Source organism: Dromiciops gliroides, chromosome 2, assembly GCF_019393635.1.
Source record: "Dromiciops gliroides isolate mDroGli1 chromosome 2, mDroGli1.pri, whole genome shotgun sequence".
NCBI classification, from domain to species: Eukaryota; Metazoa; Chordata; class Mammalia; order Microbiotheria; family Microbiotheriidae; genus Dromiciops; species Dromiciops gliroides.
The window spans coordinates 30,741,441-30,759,964 of NC_057862.1; the positions used below are offsets into that span (position 1 = coordinate 30,741,441).

The following is an 18,524-nucleotide window of genomic DNA, read 5'->3' on the forward strand; positions in this document are numbered from 1 at the left end:
TTTGTTCTAGATTTCTTTGAGGTAGAAGTCAAAGGAAATGTCCAGTGAAGTAATTTGGGGGGGCATAGTTTTAAACTACTTTCTAGAACAGCTGGAGCAAGCCACAGCTGCACCATTGATACATTAATGAGCTTGTTTTCTTAAAGTCCTTTCAATATTTGTCTCCATTTTGCCAATCTGATGGATGTGAAGTAGAACCTGAGAGTAGCTTTACTTTGTATTTCTCTATTAGTGATTTGGAGAATATTTCATGGCTGTTGATAATATGAATTTCTTCCTCTGAAAACTAACTATTCTTATCCTTTCGCTATTCACCAACTGGGGAATGGATCTTATTCTTATAAATCTGAATCAGTTTTTTATGTGTCTTGGAAATGAGACCTTTATCAGAAAAACTTGGTGTAAATATTGTTTTCCAGTTCACAGGTTCCCTTTTAATTTTAGCTAAACTGGTTTTGTTTGTGCAAAACCTTCTAAATTTTAAGTAATCAAAATTGTCCAATTACTCTTGTGGGATCCTCTCTACCCCTTGTCTGGCCTTGAATTATTCCCCTATCCATAAGTGCAAAGGTAATTTCTTCCTTGATTCTTTAATTTGTTGATGATGTGACTTTTTCCAATCTAAATCCTGGAGATACTGGGAGCTTAGCTTAGTATATGGTATGATGTCCACCAAGCTGATTTAGTTTTCCTGGCAGTTCAATAAATCCTTGCCTGTTTTAACAACCTTCTCTGCTTGTGACATTTGCTCTTTGCCACAATCTCCTTTGTGTTTGGCCTGGCCTATTTTCTTGATGCTTCTGCTTCCTCCCTTAGCTTGGCACTTTCACCAGCCTATACTCTTATAACACAATCATGTCTTACCCATTAACTGATGTTGGGATACATTCCCATTCTATGCAATGCACAGCTCGCCTGGCTGTTAATTTCTACTGTCTTGATGCTGGGGGGAATGGACGTGACAATATTTTCTCAAGCATTCCAAGATATGCTGCTTCCCAGGAGAACAAGGAACATTTATAAGTGATAAGTCTTTGGAAAATCAATTTATGATTACTTCTTATTGTAACCATGCTATTCAAACTGAATTATGGAGAAACTGCACCAAAGCCAGTTGTTAGGCTATTAGCTGCCACTTTCTCCCATGAAACTCATGATAAAACATCAAACATGTCATTCAGAAGCTCACAGGCAGGCTAATGCCTTTAAAATAAATGTGGCCTATGCTCTGAAACATAATGGGGATTAATAATTTCCCAGAGCAATCCTTCCCCATTTGGCTATGCAAAAACAAACATGTGACTCTATCTTGACATTTGTTAAAGATAAAGTATAGCTGAAATACCATCCTTTGGTTGGTCAAAAGAATAAAATTTGTCTATGGAGGGGAATCTTTGATGCTACTTCTTAAAAAATGCTAAAGGCAATTTCAAATGACACCCTTACAATATAAGAATCACTATGGATGAAGGACATTGGTTAAGTCTACTCCACACATAACAGAAACTTAAATCTTGCTTGCCTCAAAAAAGACTTAGAATTTTGCTTCTCACTAAAGGTTACCAAGTGTCATATCGGGAGCCAATAAGAACACATCTTACTATTTGGACTCAAGCATCACAACTGAATGAAAATCCCATTCAAAGGGATTCAGAGACTTATGAAAATAGGATGAAGAAAACAATTCTGAAATGGCAAAAGGATGGTCTGAGATAAAAGAAAAAATACTTTAGCTGTAGTAACTACTCTCAAATTAATGAACACACTTACCACTATTTGGTAGACACTTCCCACTGTAAGGGAACCAATTTCCTTTCACTGTGAAAGGGCTTTTTCTGTTGCTTGTTGATCCAGTTCCAAGCTGCCCATTGCCACCAAGCCCAAAAGAATAAATTCTTCCTGATGAAGGAACAAAAGCAGAAGTGTGCTGCCTAGGGCAAAAAGATAAAAAAATATATATATAGGCTTAATGTTACCCTCCAAATCATTCTTTTCTAGAGAATAAAATAGCTGGTTTTTAATTGATTAAGCAATCTTGGAGGGTTCAGAAGTTCTTCAGAAGGCATCTTTCCATGACTTCAGTCAGGGCACATTTTCAGTTATATAGCTTACTGAAAAGTGTAAAGAATACAAAATCCCACGGGATGTAGAATGTAAATGTCTTAAAGGCAAAGGACTAGCGCCTCTGGTGTAAGGCCTTGCCGAGCCCTTTTCATCAGGTGGTGGGGGTTTGGGGGCTGTCAAACACCTTTAGTGTCCACCTGACTGCCCCATCTCCTCTCACCTGTGGCTCCAAAAAGCTGTAGCATGTGCAGAGGTCATACCTTGTAAACAATCTGGGCAGACAGGCTAAACCAGGTTGAGAGTAACCAACAGGTCTCAAACCCATTGGTGAGTTAGGGGGATGTCTGCTCCAAGCATGTGAAGACTTTCCCTGGTGGAATGGCCACAGAGGCAGCTGAAGCAGGCACTGTGGAGCACTTAAGAGTTTGGTCAAACTTCAAAGATGGGAAGGCCATCCACTGCCAAGGCCAGGTATCTTCATTTTTGTCCTACCACTGTACTTTGATGGCCCAGGAAGAGAGTGAGGCTGATGACTGTGTACAACTCTGCCTCCCTTAAATCTCCCATGAGCCAAGACATCACCCATGATGCCTCTTTCAAAACAAAGTACAAACAGCGACCGTGAGAATGGCACTGTGCTAAATACGGAGGAGATAAGACAAAAGCAAAGTGGTCCTCCATTGAGAGCTTACACTCCACCTGCTGCCCACTGCACAGAATAGGCACTAAATCATTGCTGAACTGAAAAAGCATTAGACCTTGTAAAACAAAGCACAGCCTGAAGGATTTTTATCCAAGAAGGGGTCTTTCATGTGTACATTATAACTATTCCTTGATAGAGGCAACCAGAGAGATGAGATTTCAATAATCTCTTATCAATGTCAAGGAAAACATACAAAAAGGAGGTATATTTGCACAAAAATGTTTGTCACTGATGTAGAAGATGTGTTGAGAATAGTTCAAATTGAGGAGAATGTTGGGCTGACTGCAACAGACCCCAAAGCATTACAGGATCTCCTTAAATGAGATCCATGACAACTCAAAAGAGATGGCTTGATCTACATAAGAAAAAAATGGGTGAAGAATGTCTCTTCTATGGCTTGAAGCTGGCCAACAATCAAAAAGCATTTATTAAGTGCAGCAAGGATGTAAAGAAAGGCAAAAACAGACCCTCAAGGAGCTAAAATCACTTCAAAGATCTTGGATGAGCCCTATAAACTGACTATGAACTCTATCATCAAAAGATAGTGGTTGACTGAAGCATGCTATTTTTCACTTTCATTTTTTTCCTTTTAATCAAGTTTTCTTGTACAAAATGACAAATGTGGTAATGTGCTACATTCTATTTATTTACAATTTCCCCCACCTTACATGTAAAAACAAATTATAACATCAATTTTTAAAACTTTGTGTTCCAAATTCTCTTCCTTTCTTCCTATCCCCCCCTAGAACTCAAGCAATTCAATGTTATACATGTGAAGTCATGCAAAACATAGCAGACCAAAAAAAACTTGGTAACGTTTAACATAATCATACATGTATAACCCATATCTGATTGTTTGCTGCTTCAGGAAGAAGGGGGGAGGGGAGGGAGGGAAAGAGGAATAAAAATTGGAATCTGAAACTATAAAAAGTTTTCTTTTTTTTCTTTTTTTAAAGATAGTGGTTGAATTGAATTTGAAAAACTGTATGATCTTAAGCTGCTTCCTTACAAAAAAAGCCATCTATTAAGCACCAGAATTCTTCCAGAGTCATTTATGACCAAATCACAGAATTTCAAAATCTCAGCTCTCAGCCCAGTGCCTGGCAAAGAGTGGGCTCTTAATAAATAAAGAGCTGACCAGAACAATCAAAAGTACAGGAGATACCACAGGCAATGGGGAGATAAAGGGGTACATGTACGCATGTGGCCACACATCACCAGAGGTGGGATAGCCATTTATGTCCAGGCAAAACACAGCATAAAAGAGATCCAGGAAGTCTGCAATTGGAAAGACAAGTGGTGCAGCATGCAGCATGCCAACAAAAGTACAGGTATGGAACCCAAGGAAAGGATGGGCACTCAGGGAAGGGTGAACTGGGTAGATACCTCCCTGAAGGATTTATAAAAAGTGGACAAGAAATACGCAGCACAAGAAGGTATGGACGGGTTACAAGAAGCCCACTCAGGGAGTCCTCGTGTTGGTGAAACCATGGATACCTTTAAACAAGAATGTGGGGGAGAGGGTGACCATTACACCATAGGCTTGAGGAAGCAGGTAAGGAAAGCATCAAGGGGGAAGGTAAAAGGAATTTGCCTTAACAAGGTGAAGGAATGACTTCTTCAGAGACTGAGAATGATCATCTTTAGATGACGAGGACAAGAGCTACAAAACAAAACTTCTTCAGAATCTCAACCCTCTCAATGAAGCAGAAGTTTATCTTCTGTAAGTGTTGAAGGGAGGGGAATCTGAAGAGAAAACACATATCAAACAGTGGTGGTAACCCCCCCCCGCCCCGCCAGACTGGGAATTATGAGCGAGTAGAGCAGAAGGGTTACAAAGCCCTAAAGTAAAGAGGCTGAGTAAGTGTGGAATTCCTCCTTATTGTTAACTTTCTCCAAAGATTCACAACAGCCTAGAAGCTCGAGGAGATGCATCAGATAGAAGGACACACCAGAAATGGTGTCAAGTGTGGACAGTGGGGTAGAGTCTGAGGGGACTTCACTAGTCCAACCCAGGCTCAAAAGAAGTCCCTACTAGAACATACTAATCGAGAAGCTCTACCATCTCTTCTTTGACATCGCATCCCATAACGTGCATCCGTCGCTCCTGGTTCTGCCTTATGGGACCAAACACAGTAAGTCTAATTCTCTCCCCCATGATCATTAAAGTAGAACGTGCAATCACAGCTGGGGATGGAGGCAAATTCTAGAAATGGCCTGGAAGAGTAAGAAAAGGAAATGGCGTCAAAGGTCCTGTGAAGTGAGGGAGTGGGACAAGTGGAAGGGATCGCAGGTTAGAGGCAGAGAAAGGCAGTTCAGGTCCTCAGACATAGTGCTCTCCCGGAGGCAAAGAGGCCCAAGGTGTATCTCCACAGCCCAAGGCTAACATGGGGGAGAGAAGGTCTTTAAAAGGAAATGGCTGAGGAATCATGTAGCCCCAGTTTAGAAAGGTTTCAGACATGAATATTAATGTCTCTAAAGAGAATGGCCAGAGATGGCTTAGCAAGAAAGACTGAAAGCAGGATGCTAAGTCATCCAAGAAACTGGAAGAATGACGTGGACATGAAAGGTGAGCACTTTCGGGTGAGAAGAGGCTAAAATCAACAGAATGAATAAAGTTTGAAGGAGGACAGGCAATTAAGGCACAGTCAATGAACCACAAGTATTTATTAATTGGACAACTCTATGTCAAATACTGTGTAATGGGCTGGAGACCCAGAGGCAAGAAGAGTTCTGATGGGCCAGAAAGAAGAAAAGAATCTGTGAATCCCTATTCCTGACCCTTGGGAGTAGGCAGAGAAGAACAAGAGACATTCACCAGTGAAATGGGCTAGAAGGGATGCGCTCAAGGAAAAGCCAACTTTTCATTAACATAAGGAGGTAGTAGTACTGGAGAAATTGTTTAATCAAGCAATATATTTGAAATTTAACTTTTAATATTTTTGTTGTTGTTCAGTTGTGCCTGATTCTTCATGATGCCATCAGAACCACTAGAGTGGTTTGCCATTTCTTTCTTCAGCTCACTTTACAGATGAGGAAACTGAGACAAACAGGGCTAAGTGACTTGCCCACGTTCACACAGCTAGTAAGTGTCTGAGCCGAATTTGAACTCAGGTCTTCCTGACTCCAGGGTTGACTCTATCCACTGCACCACCTAGCTGCCTGAATTTTTAATATTACATAAGTAATACGTATAAAACTGTTCTTTATCTTAGATTGGGATACAAAGATGATAGGGAAAGAGAAATAATATGTTGGAGGAATAAAGACACTAGAATTGTTTTCCAATGTACTTTACCGTCCACAAGCAATCTGTGTGACAATGCTTCCCATAAGCTCAAAAACCTTTCTGGGGTTTATCTCATGACTGGTCGAGTTATGACCCAACTGACCATAGCCTCCAGCTCCAAATGTAAAGACCCCGCCTTCCTGGAAAAAAAAAATGCAAAGAACCCAATTTATTACAAAAGGACCATGCCTTGTAAAAATAAGTTTCTTTACAAGTCCATTCCCTCCCCCACCCCATTCCTATGCTTTCTCTACAAGATACTGTAATGTAAGGATGACAATTCTAAGTATTTTATAATTTTACTTACAGTTTTAGAATGAAGGCTAGTGGTACAATCACAGTTACTATTAGATTATTAATTTATTCATATAATTACTAACTTATTCTGAAATAAATATTAATCATTGTTACTACCCAAAACCATGAAAATACTCTTTTTTCTCTTGCCATTTTCCTTTATAACCATTATTATTATCATCTTAGTGGATTCTAATTATACACCTGCAGGATTCCACTAAACCTAAAACTGAAGTAGTTTTTATATTTTCATAACATTCTTAAACCTCTAAAATTGAAATCGTCACCAGGGGCATATGCATCAAATTATGTAAATGTTATTTTTACATTATTACAACTGAGAGATTATTTCAAAAACTATTTATTATAAATTATTTATTTAAAATTCTATCATGAAGAACCAGTTATGTTCTCAATTTTAAACCTAAGTAAAAGAGCCACAATTTTCTTCTCATTCCATATTACTAGAGATGGTGCACAAAAATTATTTAATTCAAATTGAGTAATTTTGCTTTTTGATTAGAACCACCTCAATTAAGAGCCTCAAACTGTTCAGTTGCAAAAATGTAACACCAGTTACCATTTCCCAAGATACATGAATAATCATTTTTAAAATTCCTATTTCTTCACCAGATATAAATAGTAACTTTGCTAAGTATGTGAATGACTTTACAAAATAAATTTTAGTTAACATAGTTAATACTATTAGTCTTCTTATATTAAATAAAAACCCTATAAAACACCTTGATTATTCTAATGTTTTCAGTTCTTCTAACTGCCAATAATTAATGAAAATTGCTAAAATTTTTGTTTGACTACATGATTTAATGATTGCAAAAAACCTGAGGATGAATGCTTAAACTCAAGCAAAAGCTTGAGAAGTAAACGTTTCATAGCTTAATAATAGCATTAAACTTGCAAATTTGTACTTTTTGCATTTTAGACATCTCAGATCGACAAATATTTGTTAATGACTAAGAATACCACTTATCATCAATCAATTTTTTAAAATCATAAATCGATCCTAAATATAAGGCAATATAAATTTTCAAATTCTATTGAGTACTTTATCTTTCCTAACCATGTCTATCCACCATGCAGAGCAGAAAAAAAGAGACAAGCATACTAAGTTCAAATCTGGTCAATGCAAGACCTTGCCAGTCCTCTTAGACATACACATTACTACAATAATGACCTTGAGAAGATTTGGGGGATCATGTCGATTGCTTCTTTGCGCTTAACTGCTGATCTCTCTATCAGACCAAGCAGCACTGACACTGAATCAGCACTCACCCCAAGACAGGGTGCTCCTTCCAGGTCAGGGTTGAAGCCACTGGCAAGATTGTGTGAGGAAAGCTCATATTGTAACTGCTTGCACAGTACTTGGCCTGTGGATAATAGAGGGCTTCAGTTTCCTCTACTACTTAGTGTAAAATATTTATAAGCCAAATGGATGTTAAATTAAAACAATACACAGCTGTACAGTATAATTTGGAATTAATCTACCCAGCATGGCAAGCCACAAATCACTGGAGAAGAAGCTTTAACACTGAAAATTTTATGTCTCAGCAATATTTAACATAGAGCTGTAAAATTATCAACAGAAAGTATTACGTGTAATGTCATGCCATTGTTTTTTCTTTTCTGACACAAAACAATGCCAACTGACAGAGAATGAAGACAACTTGGAGGTGACTGTTGAAAATTAGCATTTATAACATTCCCTTTCATTACTGATATTTTACTAACAATAAACATCAACTGCAAAAAGTTTTCATCATGTCCAAGAATTGTCCTGATTTTAGAATTACCTATATAGAATGAATACAAGAATGAAGGCGACAGTTTTATAAGTTTTATACCTTGGTAAGAGCTGCTGTATGATCTTCTCCACAACAAATATAAACTATTTTCTGTGATCTTAGTGACTTCAGCAAATTAGGAACAAACCTATCTGAAAATGTAAACAAAAATGGCAATACTTTTAAACACATTTAATTGTAAAATTATCTGTCAAAGATTTACTTTACAAAGTAAAGTTTTCCTTGAACACATCATTGGTGGGAACATACAAGGAATTAAAAATAATAGCTAACATTTGTGCAGCACTTGCTATGGACCAAGGAGAGGGCTAAGTAAGCCCTTCACAAGTCTTCTCTTACTTAATCCTCTCTACCACCCTAGGAGGTAGATACTGTTGTTATAACCATTTTATAAATGGGGACACTGAGGTAAACAGAGGCTACACCATTTTCCCATGTGTCTGAGGTCACCTTCTTGGCTCCAGGCCCAGCACTCTGCACACTGTGGCACCCCTATGGAAGGCAGGAGTCTTCACTCCCTCAGTTCCTAATGCAGTGCCTTGTACACTTACTCAATGTTTGCTGAAGTTATCTGTTGAATTTCCTAAGTGAAGGAGCAAATAAAGAGGATAACTGACTCACACTGAGAAGGCTGGAAGGGGATCAACTACATACACTCTAAATGAAGTACCACTAATACAAGGAAACATTATGTTGCAGAGACAAACTTTTAACATGGAATGAATGACAAGGTTGAACTGGTTTCTTGAGGCTGTAACCCCCGTTCTCAAATTTGAACCAGCCTCAAAGGTTAAAGCACATACTGTTATGCCGATTTAAAAATCCTTTCAGAAAAACATGAGAGGTGGTGCGACATAGTGAAAAACACCATGGAGTGGGAAGCAGGCAATGTGGGTTCTAGGCCTGGCTGTGTTTCAACCAGCCATTTGACTCTGTCCAAGATGCTCAGAGCCTCAAGCTCTTCATCACTAACACATCTTTCCCAGATAGAAGGTCAGGGCTCCATGAGAAGCTCACACTATGGAAGAGCAGGGATAGGGTGAGACCTAGAATTGTATCAGTGTGTGGATGTCCCAGGCAAGCAAAGTTCTGCTGCTAATGCAGGTAGGCACTTTCTCCACAACGGTCTGACTGCCCGAGAGCGCACAGAGACCATGGCTTGCCACTGTCAGTCAGTGGTAGGACTTTAACACAGCCTTCCTGACTTCTACTCTCTATCCACTGGTACCTACCTGTCCTTCAAAACTACTCACCCACTTCTTATAAATACAGAGCGAGACCTATATGACACAACTAGCCGCCAATCATATCACCTCTCTGTGGCATCAAACCCAGGCACAGGGACTACTAAGCTGTCCCTAAGGATCTCTGCAAGGTCGCATTACTGGCTTACTTTTCAGATGTCACATTATCTCTGTCCTGTTTTATTTTTGTTTGTTTTGTTAGCTATTTCCTAATTACATTTTAACCTGATTCAGGTCACACTTGGCAGTGTTGTGAGCTGCCTGTTGGACACTTTAGCTCTAGACAATTCTCTAAGACACTGAGTTGTAGGAAGGGTGTTGACCTGCACTGGGAGAGGGAGGTTCATCACCTGAGAGATTCTCCATAGATGGACTGGGCAGTCCCTATCCCTATGTCTAACAATAAACACATTCTTAATTCTTAAAATGCCATTTTCAAAGGCCAAAAAATTCTAAAACTCAAATAGAATGGGCTTTATAAACAATAAAATGTGATCAAAAGTAACAATAACTAGCTATTATATCATGCTTTAAGGTTTGCAAAGCACTTCACAAATATTATCCCATTTGACCCTCACAACAACCCTCGGAAGTAAAGGATGTTCTTATCCCAATTTTACAGATGGGGAAACTGAGGCAGTGGCTAAATAAATGATGCACCCAGGGTCACACAGCTAGGAAGTGTCAAAGACAAGTTTGAACCCAGGTCCTTCCTCCAGGCCCAGTCCTCTGTGAACTGTGTCACCTTTATGCCTAATAAATGTAAACTACTTTGTAGGAGATACATTGTTTTAAAAACAAACTTCCCTTTGTCAACTAGAGTCCCACAAATTGTACATGAGCATAATTATTTGCTTATGAAAACCAAGTGTTGGTGGGGATCAGCAATCCAAGTGCTGCACTCCCAGATAACTCTCACAACTTAAGAACACACATCTTAATATGCAGCTTGATGTGCTCACCACAAGTCAGGGGCTTTTGAAAGTCTAAATGTGCTAAACAACTGTTTTCATTGTTGAACCATTTAACATTACAACATCTGAGTTCCATTTCTGAGATCTAGCCAAGTGGCCCTTGGTCCTCTTAGAGACTCTGAGGGCTGAAAAGGAACTGAGAGTCTGACCCCCTTGTTTGGTAAATGAGAAAATGAAGGCCCTGATATGGCTGCCCAAGCTCCCAAGTAGGAAAGGTGAACCTAGAACCTCAGTTCTGTGACTGTCAACAGTACAATGTTCTAAGCACTGTCATGCGATGACTTCTGGCAGGTAAATGATCTTATAGGCCAATAATTATGAGGTACAAGCCTTGAGCTGTCAGGGGGCAGCCAAGGTTCAATATAAAAGTATCTACACTATTTTAAGTACAAGACAATGGGAACCTACCATTTTCATCATTAAGACCTAGCTGACCAAACTTGTTCCGTCCCCATCCAAAGATAGCTCCAGAAAGAGTGAGAACAAAACTGTGAGCTCCACCTGCGGCGACTTGCATGAAAGGGATTCCAAGCAGAGACTTAATCAGCTGTGGGGAACTCTGCCTTTTTAACTCGAACCCTAAACCCAACTGGCCATGTTTATTCTGTCCCCAGGAAAAGACTTCACTTCCTGTAAAAGGAAAAAAAAGTACATTTTATTAAAAATTTTTAAAATAAGTTAAATTTAAATTAATTAAAATTACAATTTTATTTAAATTATTTAAAAGTTTCTTCAACTGACAAATTATTCAAGGTTTTTCTTCTCTATCTTTTCTAAACTCCCAGAGAGCAGGGAATATTTCAATCTTTGTCTTTGTATCCCAGCACCTACCATATATTAGGCACTTGAACTGAATCAAATTGTAAATACAAAAGAGAAGCTACGCTGCTCATTACTGTCTTTATTTAACAGACACAACTAAAATTCAAATGGAAACAGAAGACGCTAACTAGTCAGATGTTCTGTGCTGGTACACTTTTTGAGTCTGAGTAGCTACATTAATCAGGCACAAATTATCACAAAGCATGGTGAGGATTATTTTACTTATCATCAATAACTGGAAAGGACAAAAAGAAACGTTCCTGTTACCAAATTTCAGCCACTTTCAAGCGGATGATGGTGCTAGGAAGTACACCACCCAAAAATAACACAACACTCCATGAAAGGATACCATCATGGAACAGTAAATCCTCTGACAGTACTGGCTACAAAATCCTATTTCCATAAATTAAAAGTGTAAAGATAATTATAAGGAAATGTCTAGATTGCTCATGAAAAACTTTTTTAGTAATTAGAAAAACACTTTAGTGTGTTGATTCTGCATGTTTCTTATCTATTCATTAATGCTGATCTAAGAGGACCTCTATTGGATAATACTTTGGGCTATTAAAAATGTCCATTAAAGTAATAAAATTCCATTTCTTTTACAGACAAAAAAATAAATCATCAGTGTGGAGGTTTCACCAATTCAAAATTCTCTCCTTCCTTTCACAATTGCCCCCTTCAGATGCAATCATGCTAGAAGTGGATACAAATCACAAATCAAAGTGTACTTTATTCTATAAGTGTCAAAAATGAATATCATCATGGGGCAGCTAGGTGGCGCAGTGGATAGAGCACCGGCCCTGGAGTCAGGAGGACCTGAGTTCAAATCCGGCCTCAGACACTTAACACACACTTACTAGCTGTGTGACCCTGGGCAAGTCACTTAACCCCAATTGCCTCACTAAAAAAAAAAAAAAAAAAAAATGAATATCATCATAACGTTAGCAAGTATGGCATGTAAAGGATGTCACAAAGTAATAACAGAGGAAAACAAGTAAGCAGTGGATAAAGTGCTGGGCCTGGAGTCAGGAAAACCTGAATTCAAATCTGGCCTCAAAAACTCACTTGCTAGGTGACCCTAGGCAAGTCACTTAACCTTTGTTTGCCTCATTTAGCTCAACTGTAAAATGAGAATAACGATACCTACACTTCACAGGACTGTTGTGAGGATTAAATGAGAACATTTGTGAAGCGCTTAGCACAGTGCCCAGCAAATGGTAGCATCCATATAATTGCTTATTCTCTTCCCTTTCCTCAAAGCAAAATGAGATTATATGAATGAATTTGATTAATCTAAAGATATCTTTTCCCACATAATAAATTACATATCCTATCACGTTCTTTCTTCTTCCTCTGTAGGAAACAAAAATAAGCAGTCTCAAGAGGCTTCTTACTCTCTTCCCTTGACCCAGACAAAAGTCAGAACTAAATATACTTTAGGCAAGCAATAACAGTAGAAGAAAAGGCCTGGGTCAAAGGCTCAACCTTCCTTAGAATAAGAGTTTAAAAAAAAACCCTGTGCTTTCAATGAATTTGAACTCATATAAATTGGTATTAATTTATCACTTATTTGGATCAGACAATTCAATTTGGTTGTTATTTTGTGCAGATGCCCCCCCCCCAAAAAAAACAGATTTCTTCTCTCTCAAAACAGCATGTGCTAAATGGTCTGGTCCAAAATTATGAGGCAGGCTAGGGTTCACTATACTCCTACTAAGCTGCCTGGTTTCAGTCACCTGACTCTGGCTTTGTTCTAAAAAGGAGAGTCTAAGATCTTGAGGTCATAAGCTCCAGTTTTGCCAACTGCCAGTAGCTGGCTATTCTGCAATCATAAATTTAAAACAAGAAGGTCACTTTGAAATGCATTAATCCAACCTGCTCATGTTCAACATGAGAAGAAGAGACCAGTGACCTGCTCAGGCCACACCAAGACCCTGAGTAAGGAGGCCAGCAGGTGATTCCAGGGCTCCTGCCTCCAAACCCAGACCTCTTTCCATTAGGCTACATGGAAACAATAAGCTCAACATAATATAATTCAACAGCAAACATTCAGGAAACTTTAAAAAGCTATGTAAATGAGAATAATAAATGATAGGGTAGGTACCCAAGCCCTGACTTCTCTCTCTTTTTTTTCTGCCGGGCAATGAGGGTTAAGTGGCTTGCCCAGGGTCACACAGCTAGTAAGTGTCAAGTGTCTGAGACTGGACTTGAACTCAGGTCCTCCTGAATCCAGGGCCAGTGCTTTATCTACTGTGCCACCTAGGTGCCCCCCCCCCAACTTCTAATAGATAATAAAAATAAATACACAGCAAGTTCTCTCTCTTCATAGTCTAATTCTAAACCAAGGAGACAAAATGAGCAGAACAGAGAACAACACAACAACAAAAAACCTCTTACTTAGCTCCACCTTCTCATTTTCTAAATTTAAATTTTCACCTGAAAAATGGAACTACTTCAGTGAGACAGAATCTAAAAGAGTAAGTAGTAACAGGGAATTTCAGATTCATTCTATTGGGGGGGGGGCTAGCTGCAATGATTTTTTTCCTTTAAAAAAACAAAAAAACAAAAAAAAACAAATAGCTTTATAAACATCAAGTTAAGAAATTATAGTGGGGGGCAGCTAGGTGGCGCAGTGGATAGAGCACTGGCCCTGGATTCAGGAGGACCTGAGTTCAAATCTAACCTCAGACATTTGACACTTTAAGCTGTGTGACCCTGGGCAAGTCACTTAACCCCAATTGCCTCACTAAAGAAAGAAACTATAGTGGGGAAAAATTATAGTGGGTTTGGTTCTATGTAAGAAAAAAAAAAAGCACTGGTATAGGAGATGTAAATGTATGGATCACTTTATACACTAATGCTAAGCAAGTGATCATTACGTCACTGTCATGTCATTTCCTGTGATGACATGATACTGTAGCGCAGGGTCAGCAAATGATGGCTCCTGGACTTTGGCCAGCCTTGCATCTGTATTTGCACAGTCCAAGAGCTAAGCATAGTTTTCACATTTTTAAAGTTGTATGGGAACACAGTCATCCCCATTGGTCTCCATATTCTCTCTAGCTGCTCTTATACCACAAGGCAGTCACATGATTATAAAAGACAGCATTTCAAATCCACATTAACAGTTGCAACCAATTTTCATGATAGGGGACATTAACTATGAACCTCAATTAAGCAAAACGTTATCCTTCAAAAGAGAATTCTAAGGGGCAGCTAGGTGACGCAGTAGATAGAGCACCAGCCCTGGAATCAGGAGTTCCTGAGTTCAAATCCGGCCTCAGACACTTGACACTTACTAGCTGTGTGACCCTGGGCAAGTCACTTAACCCCCATTGCCCCGCTAAAACACACACACACACACACACACACACACACACACACACACACACAACAACAACAACAACAACAAAGAGAGAATTCTATTCTTCTCTTTAGTAGACTTGTACTACACACACAAAAAGGTGTATTCAATTATGGTGATCATTAAATTTGCAATTAAGTCAATAACAAATTTGTGGAAACTTGTTTTCAGCCTTGTTACATAAATATCTACAGGATATCCTTGATTTTGCCCCTCAGCTTGCAAAGTCTAAGATAATTTATTATCTGGACCTTTACAGAAAAACTTTGCTGACCCCTGTGATTTACTCAATTTTTAGAAAGGGGCAGGATGATAAAATTCTAGTGTGAGGGGGAAAAATGAATGTAAAATACAGGTCTCCCTAAAGACTGACTAAAACGTACTTTTCTGGAAGCCTGGGAAAATGCAATTTCACAATTTAGTGCCTGTAATGAAATGTCTACATGGGAAAACTTACATTGGACTCTATGTTTGAATGTCTTCATAAACAGCACTCACTGCTCCACAAGGAACCAATGTCAAAAGTGACAGATGCAGGAGACCTCAAATACACTAGTGTGCCAGTATTTCAAACCAGACTACCTTCTGTTAACATATTTATCTTCTGTTTTCCAAACATCCCTATGTTGCCCTCAAAGACTGAGATTCTGGTATAACAGTGTTAATGATTTAATGGTAGCTTTAAGTAAGCATGGACTCAATCTGCATCAATTTGACAGGAAAAGCGAAGTGACTGCTCAGACATTTATTTCTCTGTGCTGATAATCAAAATGAGATAAAATCGATGATTAGCTCAGTTGGACAAAGTTGTAGTTTGATTTGGCCTGTTTATTAACATCAAAACAGATGGAATTTTTCTTCTTGTTCTATGCAGACAATAAATATGTGGCACCTGCCTCCCTGCTGAACAGAAGTGGGATATAATTTTGGCTACCTGGGCTGCATTATTTTTGGTGATGCATTCCTTGAAGAAACAACTCTTTCACAGTCTAACAAAAAGCTAGTAAAGTTGTTAGACTTAAGCTGTCTTGGAACATCAAAGAAATAACCCACAGATTACACAAATGGGTCTGACGCCATATATGTGAACATGTGAAGCCCATGTTATCTTTATAGAAGGAAGTTGGATGTGTAATGACTGGAATGACGCCACCTGCTGGAGACTTACTGTAGGAAAGCTCCGCCATGAGGAGAAGCATCTAAGGGCAAGACGTGTCTTTTCTTTGGCATCAGGAAGTGACGTTTGCATGTGGGAGGAAGGGGGGTGAGGCTGGCACTCTGAGGCTCTTTCGTGAGGACTCTGGTGGAGAGCAGAGCTAAAGATGTGCTCTCCCTTTGATAGATAGATGAATCTAGGCCTTTCTCTTTCTCTTCACCAAATTCTTATTCTCCTTAATAAATGCTTAAAAGTCTAACTCTTGCTAAAGCTTATAATTTATTGGTGACCACTCAATAGATATTTTAGACAGACTAGCTAGAATTTTAACCCCTTACAGATGAATTTTACATATGGTGCCTGAACAGTTAAAAGACTTATTTATAATTGACAAGAAGAGGAACGTGACTGAAACATCCCATCAGGCAATATAAAGTTCATTATGTTGTCAGTTTCACTGGATTGATATTTCATAAAAGAAGGACATTAGAATCTTCTCTCCAATCTTTCCAGCTCAGTTAGGAAAAGCATGTCACTGGACATTCCATTAAATAATGCAAAAATTCACTGCAGGGGAACAAAAGGTCACATAACTTTTGCCCTCGTTTATGGATATTTGTAGTAGAAATGAGGCCCACATGACACAATATGCTCTGGCTTTTCCAAAAACACTGTTCCTGAAAAAGCAATGAATAAAAGAAGAACAAAAAGGGGCAGCTAGGTGGCGCAGTGGATAGAGCACCGGCCCTGGAGTCAGCAGTACCTGTGTTCAAATCTGACCTCAGACACTTAACACTTACTAGCTGTGTGACCCTGGGCAAGTCACTTAACCCCAATTGCCTCACTAAATAAAAAAATTAAAAAAAAAAAAAAGAATAATAATATTAAAACAAACATACCAGAAAAAAAGATGCTTACCTTTTGAGAGTGCAAGGGAATGATAGTAGCCACAAGCAATCTGTATTATCTGAATATCTGTCAAACTTTTAATATTTCTAGGAGGGGGGAAGAAGAGAGCTCAATCAAACACAGATGTATATAACTGTTCAATGGCATTTTCTCATATAATGATCAGAGCACATTTTCCTAAAATTAGCAGATAAAATCATGAAAACATTAACTATTTTCTAAAAACAGTTTGAAAGGTGGACAGAGTACTGGCCCTGGAGTCGAGAGGACCTGAGTTCAAATCCGACCTAAGACACTTGACACCTACTAGCTGTGTGACCCTGGGCAAATCACTTTACCCTCATTGCCCCGCAAAAAAAAAAAAAAAAAATTAAATTTAAATCAAAATAAAATGTCTGCTCCCTTTTAAAAAATTTTTCCTAATGTTTTATTTCAAACTTAAAATTTTAACAATGTATTCTCCATGTTCAATATGAACTCTAAGAAAGCAAATGTTTTCTTAGGTGATTTTTATGTCTGGAGTTCTGGGAAAGTCTTATAAGCCTTATTTGCTCCTTTAAAGAAAAGCTTATTAATTTTTACATTTGTCAACTTTTTTAAACTACTAAAATCTAGTACTTTCCAATTTAAAACAAATCATAGACTGTTATTACATTATGTATAGTAATGAGGATGCTAAAGATTAAATAAAATTCCAACAAATCAACCCAGAATCCACATTAATGATTTTGCCAGTAATTACTAACAATTAGTCTGAAATGCCTGTAAACAGACATAATAAAAAGCTACACAAGTGTAAGAGATTGCTTAGTTAAGTAAACTTTTAAAAGAGGTTTTGTTTTGACCAAGTAGTTAACAGAAACTATTTTGAAACTATGAAATAGTGTTCTTTTTTTGTTTTTAAGAAAGAATATATTTCTTGATTTGGGTATAGGTATTATTTCAAATATTAAACCAAAGTGCTCACAATCAGGAAAAGCGACAGTTTGACATAAGTAATTAGCTACTCTAACAATCCACCCAAGTATGGCAGCAGTAAGTGGCCATAATTCTCAGAAATGCCATTTACTGTCTCAATGAGCTTGGCATAAAGCTCAACATGAGTAACAAAACCAGCAAGTTTGTGAAGTCCAACTTCTTTCAGTGTTTTCTTAAAATGTTAGTGTGAAAATTAAGATTTTAATCAACTTACTTTGAACTATTAAGGATAAAAACAAGAGTAAGTTAATATTTTTAAGAACACAAACCATCTTTATCCTATCGAAATTCATTGTTTCTTCCAAATTCCTCATTTCCACATATACCCTCAGCTGAAATCAGAGAAGACTTACTTATTAGGAGAATCTAGCAAATGGTCTAGGCATTGATGTTTCACCTGCATATAGAAGCATTTTTAGTACTACGTAGCACTGAGTTAAGTCCTTTATCAGGCCTTCTAGAAGAAACCCAAATTCAACCAAACCTGTGGTCTATTTCATTCCATTCCATAATTTAATGAAGACTCCAGATGCAGCCTATTGTTCATTTCTTAGGCTGACTTAAATACAACAGTACGCACCAGGAACCCCTTCACATTTCTCTACCCTCTTCTGAAAGGTATTTAGGCATTAGTTTTTACCTGAAAATCCTACCCACCTTTGCCTTCCCCACCCCTCATTTGTGTAGTAGGAATAACAGTGAACTAGAGGTAAGAAGATATCGTTCTATCTCCAGATCTGAAACTTCCTAAGCGAGGTGGCCCAGAGAAACTTTTGTCCTGTTCAGGTCTGTCACTGTAAATGGGAATAATGCCTCTTCAGCCTACCTCCTGGGGCCCCCTCAGGATTAAATGAGAAAAAACGAGAGTGCTTTATAAAATGAAAATGAAATAACAGAA

The 18,524-nt window shown here is 38.4% G+C and overlaps 1 protein-coding gene across 3 annotated transcripts in view; it reads right to left on the minus strand.

Annotated features, from left to right (window-relative positions):
* HERC4 (HECT and RLD domain containing E3 ubiquitin protein ligase 4) overlaps window positions 1-18,524 on the minus strand; it is a 91,865-nt gene that overhangs the window by 37,576 nt on the left and 35,765 nt on the right. For all 3 annotated transcript variants that reach the window (XM_043985211.1, XM_043985212.1, XM_043985210.1), the window contains 5 exons: window positions 16,658-16,734; window positions 10,803-11,024; window positions 8,216-8,307; window positions 6,066-6,196; window positions 1,771-1,931 (listed from right to left, as the gene is read on the minus strand). In XM_043985211.1, coding sequence (XP_043841146.1) covers window positions 1,771-1,931; window positions 6,066-6,196; window positions 8,216-8,307; window positions 10,803-11,024; window positions 16,658-16,734 — 683 coding nt within the window. The remainder of the gene's footprint in view (window positions 1-1,770; window positions 1,932-6,065; window positions 6,197-8,215; window positions 8,308-10,802; window positions 11,025-16,657; window positions 16,735-18,524) is intronic.